Consider the following 18,679-nt stretch of genomic DNA (forward strand, 5'->3'; position numbering starts at 1 on the left):
TGTGCGCAACTTGGTATTAACCATTATTACTATGATCTATTATTATAAGCCATAATAGTCAGGCAATGTTTACAAAAAGCCAAGATTTGAGTGCTTATTTGGGGTGTGTGAAAATAGAGCCAAAATAATATGAGCTAGATACTGTGTTCAACCCCGAAGGGAAATTGCAGTGTCTGCAACAGCATAACAGCATTGCCTTTACCAAAAAATGGCAAAAAAATAACAAATCAATGTAATAAAAATAAAAGAAGAAAACTGGCAATATATGGAAAATGTGGAAATACACTTGACACAATAACATATGACAATATACACTAAACATAATGATAAACAACAGAAAATCTGGTCATATACAATCACTAATGAAATAAAGCTAGCAGTGAACCAGAGAGAAAAGGGGGGGGGACAATGTAACAAGCATTTTGTCATTATTTCAATGGAACATGTCCTATAAGAACAAATCAGAATGGCCGCTGTGTATAAATAACACGTAATAAACAATGCATGTATGTGCTTTCTGCTATTTTTTAATGTGTAAATAAAGTTTAAATGTAATATAAAAACAAATACTCCACACTTATCCATACAAATGCCTAGTCAACCGTTTAGCCACATGCCTACCAATTAAGTTGTTTGAGGCTTTTTAAATTTCCATTTAATGTTCTGCTTGCCCAGTTGTCATTGTTTTCTGTCAGTCATTTCTACAAACCCATTACTGATAGTGTTCAAGTGTGGGAGTCACAGCGGTGTAAGATGACAAAGAGCTCAACCAGACGTGCGCTTTTGTGTTTGTGCCAAATTAATTTCAACAGCATTCATAAAGGTTTTATATACTTGACATAAAATAATGACAATAAACCAAGTTGAATGAATTGAATAAACCTTAACAACAGTAAGAACTGGGTGAGTCAGTGCAAATAAATCTCTTGTACTTTTGAGGAAGGCCATAATTTTTTAAGCCCTACATTAACGGCTCCAATGTTCACATATCATTTAGGCTCTGTTGTGGGCACTTTAGTGGAATACACTTCTTTGCGGTAGAGGATATTAATCCAATCCTTTTTTTTTTTTTTAAAGAACTGGAGCGTAATGTCTGTGCAGATGTACAGAATGTCAAAAAAGTACACCTCTCAATTCTACTTCTGCTCATTTAAATTAGCAATTGATTCAGGTTCTTGATGTATTATTTCCAACGATCCTTCCTTGTCCTGATGCATAGATGTATTTATTGGTGGGAATGCACTCACAATGAAGTTGTGTTTCAATGCAGCGGACAATGGCCTGGACCACTGCGTGTACAAGGTGGCAGTGGGGTTCAACACCGAGATCTTTGGGACCTTCAGGCAGACGATTGTTTTTGACTTTGGCTCGGAGCCCGTGCTGATGCAGCGCATTATGGTGGACGCCGCCTCCATCGAAGGTATGTGATGAACCCCAGCACATGCAGCACATATGACTGCTATTGTTACTGTGTTTGGAGATTGCTAGAATTGGCGAAGGCCGCCAAACACAGTTGTGCTACAAATTTGTGAAACCCAATCGTATGGGATTTTACAACTGAATTGGACATTGCATTTTTCAAAACACAGTATACAAACGACATAATCTCACGAAAATAAAGAAGTCGAAATTGGTAATAAAGCACAGATTACAAATTGGGAACGGCTCAGAGAAAATACAGTAAAATGACTGGATCAAACTGAATGGCACGGCAGTGTATAACGTTCCCAGCTTTATCACTGCCTACGTTTTTATCCACCTGCTTTTGTCAGAACCATCAAATCTAAGTTAAATATCAATTTAAAAAATGTTCAAATATAACTATACCGTATGTCCCTTATAACCAATACCAGCTTCAATTTGAAAAAGTGGGACTCTTGGTAATGTGTATCCAATGCAAAAGGCTAATAAAACCTGAGGGGAATGTATTAAAAGGAAAGATCTAAACATTTTCTTGGAAGAATATTTTGTTACGAAATCAAAACATCATAGGGTTAAAATGTTGAACATGTTCATCCAAGTATTGTAGCAAAGTTAACGTCGAGTACTCTGACCAAACTACATGCAAACCACAACCCCTCATGGCGCCGCCCAGACCTGGAGCATCTGATGGTTGCCAGGCAGCAGCTCCTCATCACGGCCAAGCGTTGGGACTCGTCTTGCAAGACCATCGTCGAGTTCTGCCCCAACGAGACCATGGCTGAGCTGGAGCGCAGCCTGCTGTCCCGCTACCAGATCCCCCTGTCAGCTGACCAGCTCTTCACCCAGTCGGTGCTGGACAAGACCTTGACCAAAGACAACTACCAAGCCCGCCTCCACGACCTGCTCTACATAGAGGAGATCGCCCAGTACAAGGAAGTCAGCAAGTGAGTGCATCGCTGCAGGTCATTTCATCATAATGTGCTTATGTGTCCATACCATGTATCCCTTGTCTGTCTGTCCTCATATAGCCTATAGTATGGAGCCTTAACTCGGCTTGTCCCTCTATATTGTTGTCTAAAACTGTCTACTCATTATATTGTTGTTTTCAACAATGGTGTGAGCGACCCAGATCACAACATCTACCTACGAGGCATGTACACACAAGGCTTTACCAGCACAACGTCATTTCCGTCCTTATAGGATAGATTTTTTTATTTTTCAACCTAGGCCTAACATGCTGATTCCCATCATTTAACCATCTAATCTCTCTATTTCTGAGCTATTGAGCTATTTCTGCTGTGAATTAGGTAATACAAATTTGATAGAAAGTTTGTTTGCTCTGAATAATATGGAGAGCAATTTGCACACTGTAGCTATTCATTCATATTAATGCCAATGGGAATCAGTGTGGATGCAAATCGGCACATATTTGCGTGGCCACTACTTACTCACACCCTCACACTGGTTGAATATTTCAGCAAGGAAGCTCAACTCAAATTGCATGAGCTGAACTGCATCATCATTAGGAAAGAGTTGTGTGAGACAATACCCCACCACAAGGTGTCACACTTGAACTTCCAGAGCTGCGTGTGTGTGCGACTTGACTCCACACACAGCTTAGGGCTTCCAGCAGGTAGCATTTAATAATACATGTGACTCAGAGGAGAATACCCGGACCAGGAAATTTGTAATTTCTTTCTCTAGATTGGAATCTTGATTTGCTCGGCGTTATTATTTTTTTGTTTTTTTCAACATTTATTATTGTTATTACTGGATACATGCAGGTCGTCGGGTGGAAGGTGCAGTAGCAGGCTTAGCCCTAATGGCAAGCGAGACCCTCATTACCATCTAAATCTAACCCGTAAACCCTGCACCTCCTGCGGAATGATATGGATGGAGTGGAACGAGCCCCTGTCTGTCTGTTATCCCCCCTCGGGGCATTTACAGCCGTCTCACTCTGTCGAGGGTGATTACATCATAGACACTCAGTTGTTCACTATGAAAATGTTGCTTTCATCTGTGCTGCTGCTCAATACGCATGTGAGTAAGTAATCCGTCTAGGCTGTTATACAGTGTTCTTACCAGGTTTGTGAGGTGCTGGCTTGGAGTGCTTGAATTGTGTGTGTGTGTGTGTGTGTGTGTGTGTGTGTGTGTGTGTGTGTGTGTGTGTGTGTGTGTGTGTGTGTGTGTGTGTGTGTGTGTGTGTGTGTGTGTGTGTGTGTGTGTGTGTGTGTGTGTGTGTGGACTACAAGACCTGAAGGTGCTAGCAGCAGATCCTTTAAGTCCTGTAATACCCCTTTCCCACCGCACCAAAAACCCGGTAACACCCGCCAACATCTGGCATCATTAGTGGAAAAGGTTACACCCGGGTTTCAGTCCCAGGACAAATGACTCTGCAATAGGCACAGGTTTTTATCGACTCCAGTTCCGATCGGCTGATGGAAATACGGCACTGGGTCGACACGCTAATTTACGCCCCTTTACCTGCGCGATGCAACGTGCATTGAAGTTCCGGATGTTGGTGCGTAAATAGACTGGAATATCCATGTGTCATTCGATCATTGCATATCCAATTTTGAATCCAAAATCAGAAGTTAATGACTTTTTTCCCGGCATGCGGGACCATTACATGTTTTAAATGTGGGGATCGCTCTGTGGGGACTCCCCACCCCACGCTCTGAGGGACTCCAGCACTGCCCCAAGCCGGTCTCCAAACCGGAGGAGCATATCCGCTACCTGCTGCAGAAGGACCGGTGGGCGGGTGCGGGCATGGATACACCATGCTGCTTCTACTGTTTTGTTCCCAATCACACTGGAACCATCATCCCACAGATGCTTGATAGGATTGCGATCTGGGGTATTTGGAGCCAAGTCAACCCCTTGAACTCTTTGTGATGTTCTTCAAACCATTCCCCAATAAATTTTGCAGTGTGGCAGGGCACAGCATCCTGCTGAAAGAGCATCACACTTCCAATTCACGATTCTCCCCGTATTTGTGTGGGTAATGTGGGGGTGGCCAAGGGAAGCCCGGGCCACAGCTTGAGTCGCAAAAGTGCAGAGGTCACATAACTCCATGCATCACTAGGCTCAAACCAATAAATGGTTTTAAACAAACTCATGATAGAAACAAAGAGTGAAGAAACACATGAATTAAACATCAAAACCATTCTCTCACTAATTTAACATTCGTGGCTAATTAACTGTTAGGACAATTTAAACACGACTAATAAACGGCATTAGGTCATTATCTGTAGTTGGACAATACACAAAGAAATTGTAATCTTGGTGGTTACTGAGATTTCTACATGTTGGCTACTATATGGCAGCATGACTACATGACAAATGTATACATTTTCAATGAGGTTGTGTAACTTCACCAATTTACCTTGTGCAGTGATGAGAGTTGGATCATTTTTCATAGAAACATCTGAAGAAATAATGTTACTTCAATTAGTGACGGATTTGGCATTGTTCACCTTAATTCAGACCTGGGCTAATTATCCAGGTGGGTCTTCTCCTTCCAGACGTGTCCTGAGACAGCCTAAATAGGGGTGGTCAGAGGGAAATGGGGTGGGGGGGGGGGGGTAAAAAGAGTGGTTCTGTGTTCGGTCCACTAACCCTGTTCGGTCCTTGAGTGGTTTTGCATCCTACTTTTGAACTACTCATCGGATCTGATTGTCCATAGTTAAACACAAAGGCCTTGTGTTGGGGGGTTTTGTGATCAAAGGAGAGAGGGAGAGAGAGTGAATTTGACTCGGCCGAGGCAACAAACAGTCATTTGGTCCCCTCATCATCCAGTCCCTATCGATGCCTTTATTGTTTGGGAATGAAGAGAAGTGTTAGCAGATCCAGGGTCTCAGTGGGGGTTCGTTACCCCCCCCCCCCGTGAATCTCTGGGGAAGAGATTCCAGAGAAGGCAGTCCTGCTTATGTTCCCCACATGTCCGATGATTTGCACTTCAACGTGGCTCCCTGTGTCTGGTGGTAGATGGCATTTAGAGTCATAAATTCTTAATTGGAACAATAATGCAGCTAGAACCCTTTAGCTACCTGCGGGACTTTACTGAGTTATTTCAAAAGTAGCATAAATACCATTTTCCTAAATGCCAGTTGATATCAATAAAGCATCATTCATTTTTGTATGAGATATGTTTCTTTCATTGTACATATAACACATGACAATCGCACACGAGCAGTCGATTTCCGGGTGAAATGGAAGAATTTAGTATCGCGATAATCATGGTACGATGTGCATGGTCATTAATTCAGAATCCCTTGTTAAATGAATCCATACGTAATTCATTACATTTAATTGTGCATGTCACGTAAGCAGATTGGGCTGTGACGATTACCTCAATACCGCGGTCACGTAACTGAAGAACGTCACCACAGGGTTGAGATCATTACCGCAAATTATAATATACACTACTCACAAAAAGTTAGGGATATTTGGCTTTTGGGTGAAATTTATGGAAAATGTAAAAAGTTCACGCTACAGTGATATTATATCATGAAAGCAGGGCATTTAAGTAGAAGCATACAATGGTGATTTCCTCATCTCAAACAATTGATTGAAACAAAAGCCAACAACAGTGGTGGGTTTACCACAACAAAAATGTCAATGTCTCAGTTACTTGTCATGTGCCCTTGAGAATCAATTACAGCTTGACAACGTCTCATGCTGTTCACAAGTCGACTTATTGTCTGCTGAGGCCTGGCACCCCACTCTTCTTGAAGGGCAGCCCTCAGGTCATTGAGGTTCTGGGGTACAGAGTTACAAGCCTCTACACGGCGACTCAGCTGATCCCATAGGTTTTCTATGGGATTCAGGTCTGGAGAAAGTGCAGGCCACTCCATTTGAGGTACCTCAGTCTCCAGCAGCCGTTCCCTAATGATGCCACCTCGATGAGCTGGAGCATTGTTGTCCATGAAGAGGAAATTAGGCCTGTGTTGTTCATGCAGGGGCACAATGACTGGATTAATGATGTTATTCAGGTACTATGGGCTTGTCACTGTACCATTCACAAAGTGTAGGGCAGTTCTGTATTGACTAGACACACCTGCCCACACTGTAACACCACCACCACCAAAGGCTCATCTGGTGACAACAGTGGCTGATGCATAGCGCTCTCCTTGACATCTCCAACATCGTTGGCGACCATCATTTCTGCTCAACGTGAATCGACTTTCATCAGAGAACAGCACTGAGGCCACTGGTCCCTCGTCCAGCGTAAATGCTCCCTGGCCCGTGCAAGACGATGATGCCTGTGCCTGGTGGTGTGGTCAGGTACCCTTGCAGGTCGTCTAGCACGCAGACCACGCTGATGTAAACGGTTTTGAATGGTCTGACGTGACACTTGGGTGCCTCTCACCTCCCTTAAATGTGCCTAGAGTTGAGTGGCATCATCATCTGGTTCCGCAAGGCACTGTTCACAATGAAGCGCTCATCAGTGTGGGATGTGGCCAAAAGACGTCCACTTCTATGCCTTTCTGTCGCTCCTCCAGTCTCTCTGTATCTCTGTTGCAACCTGCTGATGACACTCTGTGACACTCTAAGCTCAGTGGCCACTTCCCTCTGAGAACATCCTGTTTGAAGCCTCACAATGGCAAAGTACTGTTGATTAATTGTTAGGTGTCGTCTTGGTCTTACGATGTCAAAATGTGAACAGCATGATGAAGAGGACTGTTTAAATACCAATTCTAATTGAACCAGGAAACGTATTGGTCGATTCATGGATCAAACACCTGTTGTGAATTTTGCCGTTCGGCTCCTTGTTAGAGAACAGCAAGTTGTGCAAAAAGTACTGAAACATTGAACAGTTGGACATGTGCATTCAAAAGTTTAGAGAAGGTCAAATTAAGATCACCTGTAAAGATTATAGTGCATTTTAGGTTCATCCTGAAATTTCACCCAAAAGCCGAATATCCCTAACTTTTTGTGAGGTAGTGTATATATATTTTTTTTGTATATCATTTTTTTGGTGGTGAAAGTAACAGTGCTCTGCTCTTTACTTCATCTTTGCGCCATGCGCGAGGGACATGCCATTAACATATTGGGGGATTTTTTTTGTTTGTCCAATCAATTATTAATTATTTCTTGGGCTGTACCCGAATTTTGTCAGTCTCAAAGGATTTAGCTGTTCAATGCGCAGTGCTCACAGAGGAACGGCTCCATGCCCTGTTCCTGTATCTCCAAATGAAACTACTAAAAACCCACCGTCGGTTAACCCCAATACAGCGGTGACACTTGCTTTTTCACCGCGGTAAGAAAAAAACATACTGTCACAGCCCTAATAGCAGGAAAAACTGTAATCCATCAAATATTGTAGTCCTTAGATTGTGACAAATATTTGGCTCATAGCTTCCACTTGTTATTTTTGACCTCAAAATTGTGGATATAACAATAGGACAATGTCTTCATTTCACGTTACAATCCTGCCAAAGGACAATGAAACAATAGTATTTAACAATCACCAGTCCAGGAAAATCCTAAATCACATCCTAAAGTTTTAACACTTTCAGCCAATTAAATAGCTTTCTGCCACACATGTATTCTCCCTTGCTCTCTTAATTAGTTTCCTTTGGAAATAGATGCAAAGTTTCTGTATATAGTGAGGGTTTGCCATCAGTTACCAAGCCTCCAAATTCACTTTTTCAATGAACTTTGAACGACACTTGGTTACCATACGTCAGTCAACCATCACTGTCCACTCCCTGTATTTCTTCCTGTTTCATCACTTCCAACTCGTCTGAATCAATTTAGGACCTAAGTGAAACATTTTCCCAAGTGCGATCTGCATTTTTTCGCAACACATGGCCAAGAATAAATATAGTCGGAGTTCGGGGTGCAATGGATCACTATACTCGTGATTCGGAGCATATCACGGTTTTGAGTCATGGATCAGATAATTTTTCGGATCGGCATAAAATAAAAGGGAGACAAACATAATGTTGCTTTCCATATATTCTGTACAACACAAAGCAAGGAACTTTTGCCCATAGTCTTAAATGGAAACAACTTCAAGAAGTCAAATGTTTAAATATAATCTTAAAATATATGAAACATTCAATACTCAATTATTAAATTAAAGTACAATATGAGGCACACATGATACCTTCTTCTTTAAACATGGTAGTGAATTAAAAAAATATCATTAGATCCATCCCCAATAGCTGAATTCAATTCCATTGACAGAAACCAATATCATGTTTAATTTCTCACGTTTATAACAAACTAAATTTCATGAAAATCGGTTCAGAATTAAGTGAGGTACAGTCACAAGTTGCTCTAGAGAAGTCTGCTACCCTCAATATTGTCTTTGATTTAAACATATGTATCTTTTTCATTCATTTATTTTTTTTTCAGCACTAACCCTATCAAGTCTTGATTTGTAAAGAAAACTCTTGTTTCTGAATAAGTAACTTTGAGTCCAATCAAATCATTATAAATAATGTTATTTTTTGAGGTGGAATAAATATAAAAAAAATATATATATTATATATTTATATATTATAATATTCATACAATTTTATTTTTAAAATAAATGCTTGGGAGCCGTGAGAGCTGCCTCTTTTCAGTGAGCTGGATTATCCGGCTCACTGAAAAGAGACTTACTTTTCTACACAACTGCAAGTGAGTCTCTTTTCCACCCACCACGTCCATGTCTGCTCTGTATGTTCTTCTCTAATCAGACAAAATCTAATTTGATAATAAAATAATTTTACCTCATACTACTCATCATATCACAGCATCATGTTCTGTTTAACATTATTATCTTATCTTTGATATCACAATCTAAATCATATTCATAACGTTAACTACTCTTATTGAGCGCGTACTGGTTCCTAGTGGCACTTCTCACAAGATGCAAATTGCTGTTCTTCCCTCTCAAGTGGACAAATCAAGTGGACATATTGTAAAATATCATTGTGGTGTGGTTTGCGTAGCCACACCTGACCTGGATCTAGGTGATTGGTGTCAGAGTGGCTGTGTACCTGTTGCTCGCTGGTTGGTCGAACGAGCAGCAGGTAAAACCCCCGTCCCCACACTCACTCAGGAGAGGAGCCCTTGTCATGACACATGTCCATCTGCTCCTTGCTAATTCCAACTAGCCCACTCTCTACAATAAACTGGTGTTTATAACCTCCCGTCTTCTGTGTCTCTGTGCCAGTGGTCCCTGAAAGGCCACTTGGGTGGCGGGGGTTAGAAGAAACTGCCACAATCATATCTCATTGAATCAGAGTGCACTTTTTCTTTAAATTACGAGAAGGCACAAACTGAGCTCTGGCACCTGTGGCTTGGGCTTTGGTTCGCCCCCTCCCACCCCAAAGCTCTGCTTCAGTGATACAGTACACAGTTCATTTTCACAGAAGTGAACTGTAGTGAAGTGAACTGTGGAAAATTTGCGGTTTGACTCCAACTACTCGGCTGCCAGTTTTAGCCTTCCACGACTCAAATGTTTGGTTCTAAAACTTTGGGGAAAGCAAATGTTTGGTTCTAAAACTTTGGGGAAAGCACTTCTCTTCGATCATCTAAAGCTGCTTTCACACATGCACTGCAACCCTGAAATTATCCTGACATTACCCGAAGGAGCTGTATGTGTGAATGCAAATGTCCAAATCAGTTGGACCGGACGTTAACCAGACTTTCCACCGCCAGCACCCTCGTACAATGTCTGCGTAATGTCTGATTGAGGGGCATGTGTGAACAGAGCAGGTAATTGTCTGGTGCATTCACAGCGGGCAAGTGGATGTGTCGCGTGGTGACGCCATGTGACTGGTGACCTCATTAACACGTCCACTTGCCGTGGGTGAAGAAGGGTCATTTACCTTTGTGTTGATCTGAGTGCATTGAGCAGCTTAGCTGCTTCGTACTCCCTTTCGGTTTCCTTTATATTCCTTTCCACTCTTTAGTTTATATTGTGCACAAGTCCAAATAATAGCCTCGTCCGCCATCTTGGGTGTGCTGAAACTTGGCAGCGTCATGCGTTATTGTGTTACTTCCTGCCTTGCATGCTCTACCCAGGCTCCGCCCCTCACCTAAACCTAACAAAACAAGTATTTCCAGGCAGTGTAAATGCGGACGCGGACAATCTCCGGTTGTGTGCTACATGTGTGAAAGCAGCTTGAGAAAAAGAAAATGTTTTTCTCATAGAGCTCTTTAGATAATTCAAAGGCACTGTATGTTGTGGCAGCATACCTCTGGGTCAAATCAAGATTTACCATGCTAAAGTGGTAATCTGTAAGATTTTTTTGTTCTGATCAAAATACATTAGAGAGAAGAATGTTGGGGGAAAAATTGTTACCGAAACAATTTTTTATATGGAATTCTGGGATTTAGGGTTAGGACTGTAATCTACCCAACACAGACAATCTCACAGATTTCCACTTTAACATGTGTAATTATAGCTGAGGGTCAAATCTAATGGGGTGAGGGTAAAGCTGCACCCTCACTTTTATTTATTTTACCTCTTGGTCTTTACCTTTATCCCCTTCTTTTTCCTCATATCCTATTAGTTTATATATTTGATTCTCTTATTTGAATATTAAGCAATTAGTAATGGTGCTTTATAGTAGTAAGTGCTATATCGTGTTTCTCCATTATTTCCATCTAGTATCTGTTCTAATTTCTGTCTATCCGTCTGCCCCCTCCACACAGGGAAGTGAGAAGCGGATGAAAGATAAAGACAAAAATCTTCACTTAATGCCAGTGTGTTTTTTTGTGCCCACTAGGTTCAACATCAAAGTTAACCTTCAGCTGGTCACCAGCTTCATGTTGACGGGCATATCGGGCGGAGCCAAGTATGCCCAGAACGGACAGCTCTTCGCCCGCTTCAAGCTCACAGAGACTCTGTCCGAGGTAACAAGCCGCACCCCAACTCAATCCCACTTAACCCTCCCCCATCCATTTAATGAGTCTTTGGCTTCAGTGTGTTCATTGCAGATCCCTGCTTCCGATTTCCGCTGGAGTTGTGTTGTGCCTTGGTGATATTGAGTGGGTCGCATGTGTTGGCTGTTGTGCTTGTCTAGATAATTGAATCTGGGTTTCATGTATGGTTTATTGGTTGTGCGGTCCATTTTTTCTTGCCTTAAATTTGCAGCAAGATGCCTCACGACTCTGGGATAGGAGTCACTTGAGTGTGTCCAGTAGGAGCCTGTAGCCACCTGTTTTTTTTTTTAGCTGTCACAACCAAAGAAGACATCCTTTTCTTTAAAGCCGGAACACATAATCTCTTTTTTGCTTTTTGAAGATAGACACAAGTAAGGGCTGCACAATTAATTGTATATGAATCGTGATGTCGATATTTGCCCCCACAATTAATTGATTGTGGCCCAGGGCGATTTTTTTTTTTCAATTCACAAAATATATTGTGCTAATGATATCACAGCACAAACATGGCCATAAAGTTTTGCAAGCGGAGTGCAATTTGCCCTTGTTTTTCGTCTGATCTAAATTATCCATGTGGCAAAGTAAATAATCCGTGCGCCAGTGGAAGCCCGCTACAGGCTCAGTGGAGCGCGCGCACACACACACACACACACACACACACACACACACACAGGAAACACAGCGCAGCGGAGATGCATATTGGAGTCAACATTTACGCACACACCAATGCTCTACACTTCGTTTTACGAATTATCAGTCTTCAATAAATATAAAATGTAAAATAATTGTCGCACAGTAGTTATTTTGATTTAAAGTGTTGAATGAAAATGTCAAATTGTAAGGAAATCCTGGCGTTTCCCGTGCTATTATGGACAAATTTAGTGATATCAGGTTGGAAATCACAGGACTTACATTTTGTGGGGAAACAAGTCAGCAGCATGAATTTGACAGATGTGTGAGCGTCCTTTCTTATTGAACACAGGGGGAACACTATCTGACAGTAACATTCTCAGCTGTTAAGATGCGTTTTCCCTGCCATAATGGAGGTGGTTTTAAAACAAAGGTATATTGTGGTGAACCTGTACTTGTTGGGGCAGAAAACCATCAGATATATTTTGTGAACACATGATTCCTGTACTGTTCAAAAGGGTGGAGCTAGGGTAAACAGTTCTCGACGGGGAAACAGAGTTCAATACAACTCCGGCGCCCAGAAAGGATGGTTTTTTTTTTTTTTTTGTTTTTTTTTTTTTCTTGCAAATTACCTGCAGGTGTAATGTAACTGACCTTCCCGTTTGGGATAAATTATTTTTATTTGGTGCCATGAGGTAGCATTCTTTTAGTGTTTTTTCTTTGTAAAATGTAATTTATATATAGCCTTAATACTGAATTCATGTGAAGAAAGTCCTATTTTGATTCAAAGATTTTTACTTTTGAGTTTATTTATTTATAGGTTGATAAAATATATTATTATTGTGAAGGCAGTTTTCCGTTGAGTTACAAAGTGCAATAAAATAATTGTGTTCCCCAAAATGGATAAATATTTTTTGCCATAACCGTGCAGCCCAAACACAAGTTTTCTACAGGTGCATAAAAAAGTCCTTAAATGTCTAAAATTCAGTTTTACAAATATAAGGCCCTTTAAAGGCTCTTTTAAAAGTATTTTTAGTCTCCAGTCTCTTTGCTTATCCATACATTTCTTTTTTAAATCAAAATTAAGTAATTTCTTACTCACGTTACCATTTCTATTATAAAAGCCTAAGCCCAAATCTGAGCTAAATACTTGCCTTTGTATCTGATATTTACCTCTGCCCTGTACCATATATATTATCTTGCCTTTATAAGGGTACTTACCTGTAGAAATGTATTACATAAATTCTATTAAGATTTTTCACAAAAGGTATTACATTTAATACCTGTAAACACCCTGTAGACAGCCCTCTCACCTTTCAACAATTATTTAATTCAGGAAAAAATATTTTAGGGGTAGTGTACCGGGATGCACAGCAGATAATGATTTCTTGCGGTTTACACGCACGTTCTACTCTGGAGAACTTTGAAATGACACCTGCTTCTCCCGCCCACCGCAGGACACTCTGGCCGGTAGGCTGGTGATGACTAAGGTGAACTCGGTGCTGCTGCTGCCTCTGGGCCGGGAGTGGAACACCAGCCAGCCGGGGGTCAAAGAGCGCGTCCACGAGGCCGTGATCGAGGAGAAGACCAAGGAGTACATCTTCCTAAGGATCTGCAAGGACTGCTGTGACGAGCTGGGACTGCTGCCAGACAGGGAACTACAGGTACGGAGGGTCGCGGAAAGCCCGACAGTCAGGCAAGAATTGGATGAATCATGGGCAATAAGTCAATAGAAATCACTCACTGAGGTATGATAGTGATTCCATATCAAAGGGCCATAAGCCCTATTAAAAGGATTATTTTGAGAATTCTTTCAGAATTGCTTGGTATAGTTCTAGATTAATAATTTGAGACCAATAATTCAGGAGACATGATTGAAAACCATCTGCTTAGGAATCATTCTGATCCTTCAAGGTCTAAATTGATGACCCAAAACTGAAATGGAGTAGAATATTTTCTTATTTTTATTAAATGCCCTTTGCTTTTTTCCTTTTTCATTACTGTTTGGTTTCCTTCTATTAATGTCAAGCACTTTGAGAGAGAGAAATCACTCTTGTTGTCATTAATATTTTCTACAATGATTATTTAAGATTAATTCCTGAAAGAAGCAGTAATATTATCTATATCTAATCGAATCTATACAGGCCGTCCGTCCCCGGACACAATCACATATGCACCCTTCTCTTAAATGACACACTCCCATCTTGTGCTCCTCTTCCATTCGAACATCAGCTCTGTCTGTTCTTCCACCTTATTCAGAAATGGGATTCAGGATGTGACCGCAGCCTCATTTCCACCCTCTAATTTATAGCTGGTGGTAAACTTTCAGGAGCAAAGGTTCACATATTGATTATCACTTTAACAAAAGGTTACACACTGGCAGAAGGCAAACCCCCCCCGGGTCGGGGGGGCTGGGGGGTGCGCGCGCGCGTGCGCGCGGCTACTAATGCCTCTGTTTGTGTGCACTTGTGTGAGATGTTTTGGTGTGGTCACACCCTTTTGCTGCTCATTCTGAGAAATCCTCCCCCATTCGGAGGAGCGTCATCCAGGCATCAGCTGTTTGACAGCAGCAAGCCCCATTGACGGCAGAGAGAAAATGGCCTGTCTTTACCATTTTGTTGGTAGGGTGATTTCAAAATAGCCTATTTATGTGTAATAATGTGTAAAATGTCTACTGACTACATATACAACCTAAAAATGGTGCAGTATGCCACTTTGAGGTCCCACATGAAAACATGCCTGGTCAAATGGGATTGATTGACTGATCAGATGGATTGTTGTCCATTTAGTATTCATAGCATTCTTCACCGAATCGACTAAACTTGTACAATTCTCTTCTCTTTCCTCACTTTCTCCTGGAGTTGCAGTTGGACCTCACCTGACCCTTTAATGCAAGCCCGGCCTGCCGCCAGGCCTAAGCATTGTTTTTTTTTTTTAATTGTTTTTTAAATTAGTTACAGTGCTTCATGCTTAGTTACAGGCTCGGTTGAAAACCTAGGTATAATTGTTGGAAAGCTCACCAGCGACATTGGTTAACGTGAAGCAGCGTTTCCCATACATTGATTTATCAACATTGACCCCCACATTGATATATTCTTTTGTTATTTAAAATGTGTAAAATCTTATTTAATTGTAGAGCTGTACGCAGCGCATTTGATTGCCCCGCTCTCGCTCTCTCTCACAAACAAATTGACAATGGACCTGTCTGTGAAATGCCTGTGCTCTGTGCACACTCTGAAACAAAACATTGTCATGGACGGGTTGTTTTAAACATCCAGTTGGGCTGGGTACCGAACCTGGTAACACTATGGTACCGGTTCCTATACGATATAGCATCTAGCGGACCGAATTGCAACACATAGTTCGGTGCCATGCCTGAGCTGCCGATTGAAATATCCACCCTCCAGGGCTCTGAAACTGCCACACTCGCCTTGACTAAACATAATTTGGAGCACGCTGCTTTAAACCCTCTATTCTTCTCTATGATGCGCTGCCACTTTCCGTTCCCAGCGACTCACCTTCTTTTGGTCGAGAGCCAAACAGCAGCAGCACTCGTCAGTCACATCACGGTCATTTAGCCAATCAGATGCAAGAGGCAGGTCAAAAAAGTTTTCACTACAGATAGCGTCCCGTTCATACAAACTTGTCAGTTATTTGTTAACATGTGAAAAGTATATGAAAAGTAATGAAGGACAAATGGGGTTAATTCACAAAACATCTCAAAAATAGCAGTGATACATTTTTTTAATTTTTTTAACAAAAATAAGAAAATAGCCCCGGATTTGTTCATCTGTCATTCTGACCAAGCATTGAAGCCATCGAAAAAAATATATCATTGATCAAAAACACAAGTACGTTTTGTGTACTCTCCCTCTGAGGGAGTGATCGGGGTGCAATTTGCAACCCCGTCTTCCTCTCCATGCGTAATGGAGACATTGGAGAGAGAGTGATCGCGTGTCCCATTCCCCTAAATAAAGCAAATAAAAACATTGTGTTTTTATTTTAGATGTATTTTATTTTGCTCAATGTACTTATCGAACGAACAAAAAAAGTGGCATGTACGAGGGCCCCGCTGGCCCTCGTACATGCCACCAGGGCTAACAACTTTTGTGGTAAAAACCCTGTCCTAATTTCTAATTTGTGTTTTAATGATGGGGGGGCCTAAAAGCAAACTGACTGATTGAGTGACGCGTTTCCTAAACTGACGGAGGATTCCTGTGTTTTAGGTGGAGCTCCAGTTCCAGCTGAACAGACTGCCCCTGTGTGAGATGCACTACGCCCTGGACCGTATCAAAGACAACACCATCCTCTTCCCCGACGCCAGCCTCACGCCCACCATCCCCTGGAGCCCTAACAGGTACGGGAGGGGCCTCGTGTCGGCTTTTATTTGAGTTTGTTTTTATTTTTTATCTTTAGTTAATCCCGGTAGCCGCAGGGGATTGAATCTCCTTTTCAAGGGGCCCTGGCCAAGAAAACGGCGTACATAATAAAGGATAGACACCCGCAGCATCAAAGGATAACAACATTGAGCATTCACATTGAAACAGGTCGTCAGTTCTCTGTGTGTTCTGTGTACTATATACTCAAGTTTTGGCTCTTGTTGTTTTAGTTCCCAGATTTAGGAGATGATGGCTTTGACACGTTGCAGCGTGTGAGTCGAAAGAGAGTCAAAGGTTCACACCAGAAACAAAATCATCAAATGAATACAACATAATGAACAATCTAAATCCTCTTGCTGGTCGTTTACTCTGCCTCTTGACAGCTCGGATATGGATTTAAGAGATGAATTGTCAACTCCTGTTCCCTGGCGGATCACATTTCAATGCCCTAAAACGGTTGTAAAGCCGATGCATAATCATTATTTCACAATGATTGTTTTTGTATCCATTATTTAAACCATCAATCTAGTCAAGTGGTTTAAAAGGTAAAAGTCAGGTAATTTCATAAGGTACAAAATGATAGTTAGTGCTCATCCAATTAATTGAACCCAAACGTAAATCACGTGAATTATTTAATTTGTCTGAAACAAAAGTGTGTGTGTGTGTGTGTGTGTGTGTGTGTGTGTGTGTGTGTGTGTGTGTGTGTGTGTGTGTGTGTGTGTGTGTGTGTGTGTGTGTGTGTGTGTGTGTGTGTGTTCAATTTCCCTAAGTTTTAACCGCCTCATGAGGAGCCTCCCTGGAGTGTGTGTGGGCGCTCACGATCGTGGATCCTTAATACCCCCAAATCCTCTTTAAAAATGTTTTGTCATCCTCGCTGCTTACTTAATCGCGAGTGAGGAAACCCTCCGACGTTCAGTTAGTTGTCGAAATCCGTCCGGCATTGCTGACTTAGCCCCCCCACCGGATCCTTTCAGCCAAACGCCTCAACCTGCTACAGTTGGACAGGTGTTGAGATGCGAGGTGCTAGTCTTTATTGATGAGAACCAAAATCAAACATAATCCCACCCCCCCTCCGATTCAAAATCCCCCGTGTTATCAGGGCTCTGAGATATGATGGATGCAAGCTTCAAGTTTTAATTGGAATTCAGGTGGAAGTGGCGGTGTTTGAGGAAACCTCGAGCCCCATGGGTGGTGGTGGTTTTGGTCTCTGACTTTTTCAAGTAACAAGTTTAAACAAATGAGTCAGTTTGTGATTTAATACAAAGAAGAAAAGTTAAGAGTTAAAACAAGAACGTTTCATTAAAAACAAGGTAAGAATAAGCTAATAAAAGAAATTTGAAAAAAATCAAATCAGCAAAATGCATTTAATAGAGAAAGTAACCATTATACTAATGGTCAAATTTTTAGAAAAGGTGATGTCCTTGAATTTTGGAGTTTAAAGCATAAGATGAGCTCTGTGGATACAGAACACAGGCTCAACTAAAGTTGCAGTTCAGTGAAATCATTTTCACAAGGGAATACCACTTTATGGTTATTGAAACATCGGTTCAACTTTCAGAAGCACCAATGGACATAAAACTCAAACAGACTACACCGCCGAGCATCAGATTTTCCCACAATGTTTTGCTTAAAGAAATGACAGCCCATTATGCACAGGCGCATGGAGGGGCACAGGTCCTGATCTGGACCCGATCCAAGGTCTCGAGCCTTCTTTCTCGCCTCTCCTCCCGTGATGAGTGAAATCTCACTCTGCCGACTTTGCTTTGACTGCTGTGCGCCAAAGAAGCAGCCACTTTGCTTTTTAGCGTCCGACTAAGTATTGATAACACGCTTAGTATTTTACAAATTAGAGGGTTTTTTTATTTGATGAATGTCAGCGCTGATACGCAAAAATGATCTAAGTGGGTTTTATTTCTTTAAAAAAAAAAGCAAAACGGCGGTAGGGGCGGTGGGAAAACAATGTAATCAGTGTTTGCCTGAAAACCGATAACCACGGCAACCTTACTATGTACAGTTCCCACACAGTTGCAATTGGCAATTTGATAGCTAATTTAGCTAGTTTTCTCTCAGCGTTTTTTTTTTTTTTTTTTTTTTTTTTTTTTTTCAAAACACACAATTTTTTTCTTTTCACAAGGAACCTTTTTACTTCTGTAATTGTAAATTGTTTTATGGTCCAAAATATGACATGTTGTAGGTAGTTTTGTAACCACAGCAAATGTTTTGATTCAACCAAAGCCCAATGGGATATATATATGTCTGTTTTAGTGAAGGAACTCATGGTTTCAGTTAACCAATTCCCAGATCACATGCTGTATTTCACCTAAAGCCTGTAGTTTGTCATGTAAAAACTTTTGTTTTTA

At 41.4% G+C, this 18,679-nt stretch overlaps 1 protein-coding gene across 1 annotated transcript in view; it reads left to right on the forward strand.

The window, feature by feature from the left end:
- helz (helicase with zinc finger) overlaps positions 1-18,679 on the forward strand; it is a gene marked incomplete at its 5' end in the record, with an annotated part of 87,525 nt that overhangs the window by 14,616 nt on the left and 54,230 nt on the right. Inside the window, 5 exons of the mRNA XM_079998585.1 lie at positions 1,271-1,420; positions 2,096-2,366; positions 11,154-11,280; positions 13,398-13,604; positions 16,167-16,297. Coding sequence (XP_079854711.1) covers positions 1,271-1,420; positions 2,096-2,366; positions 11,154-11,280; positions 13,398-13,604; positions 16,167-16,297 — 886 coding nt within the window. The remainder of the gene's footprint in view (positions 1-1,270; positions 1,421-2,095; positions 2,367-11,153; positions 11,281-13,397; positions 13,605-16,166; positions 16,298-18,679) is intronic.

Source organism: Zeus faber, assembly GCF_960531495.2.
Source record: "Zeus faber genome assembly, chromosome: 4".
NCBI classification, from domain to species: Eukaryota; Metazoa; Chordata; class Actinopteri; order Zeiformes; family Zeidae; genus Zeus; species Zeus faber.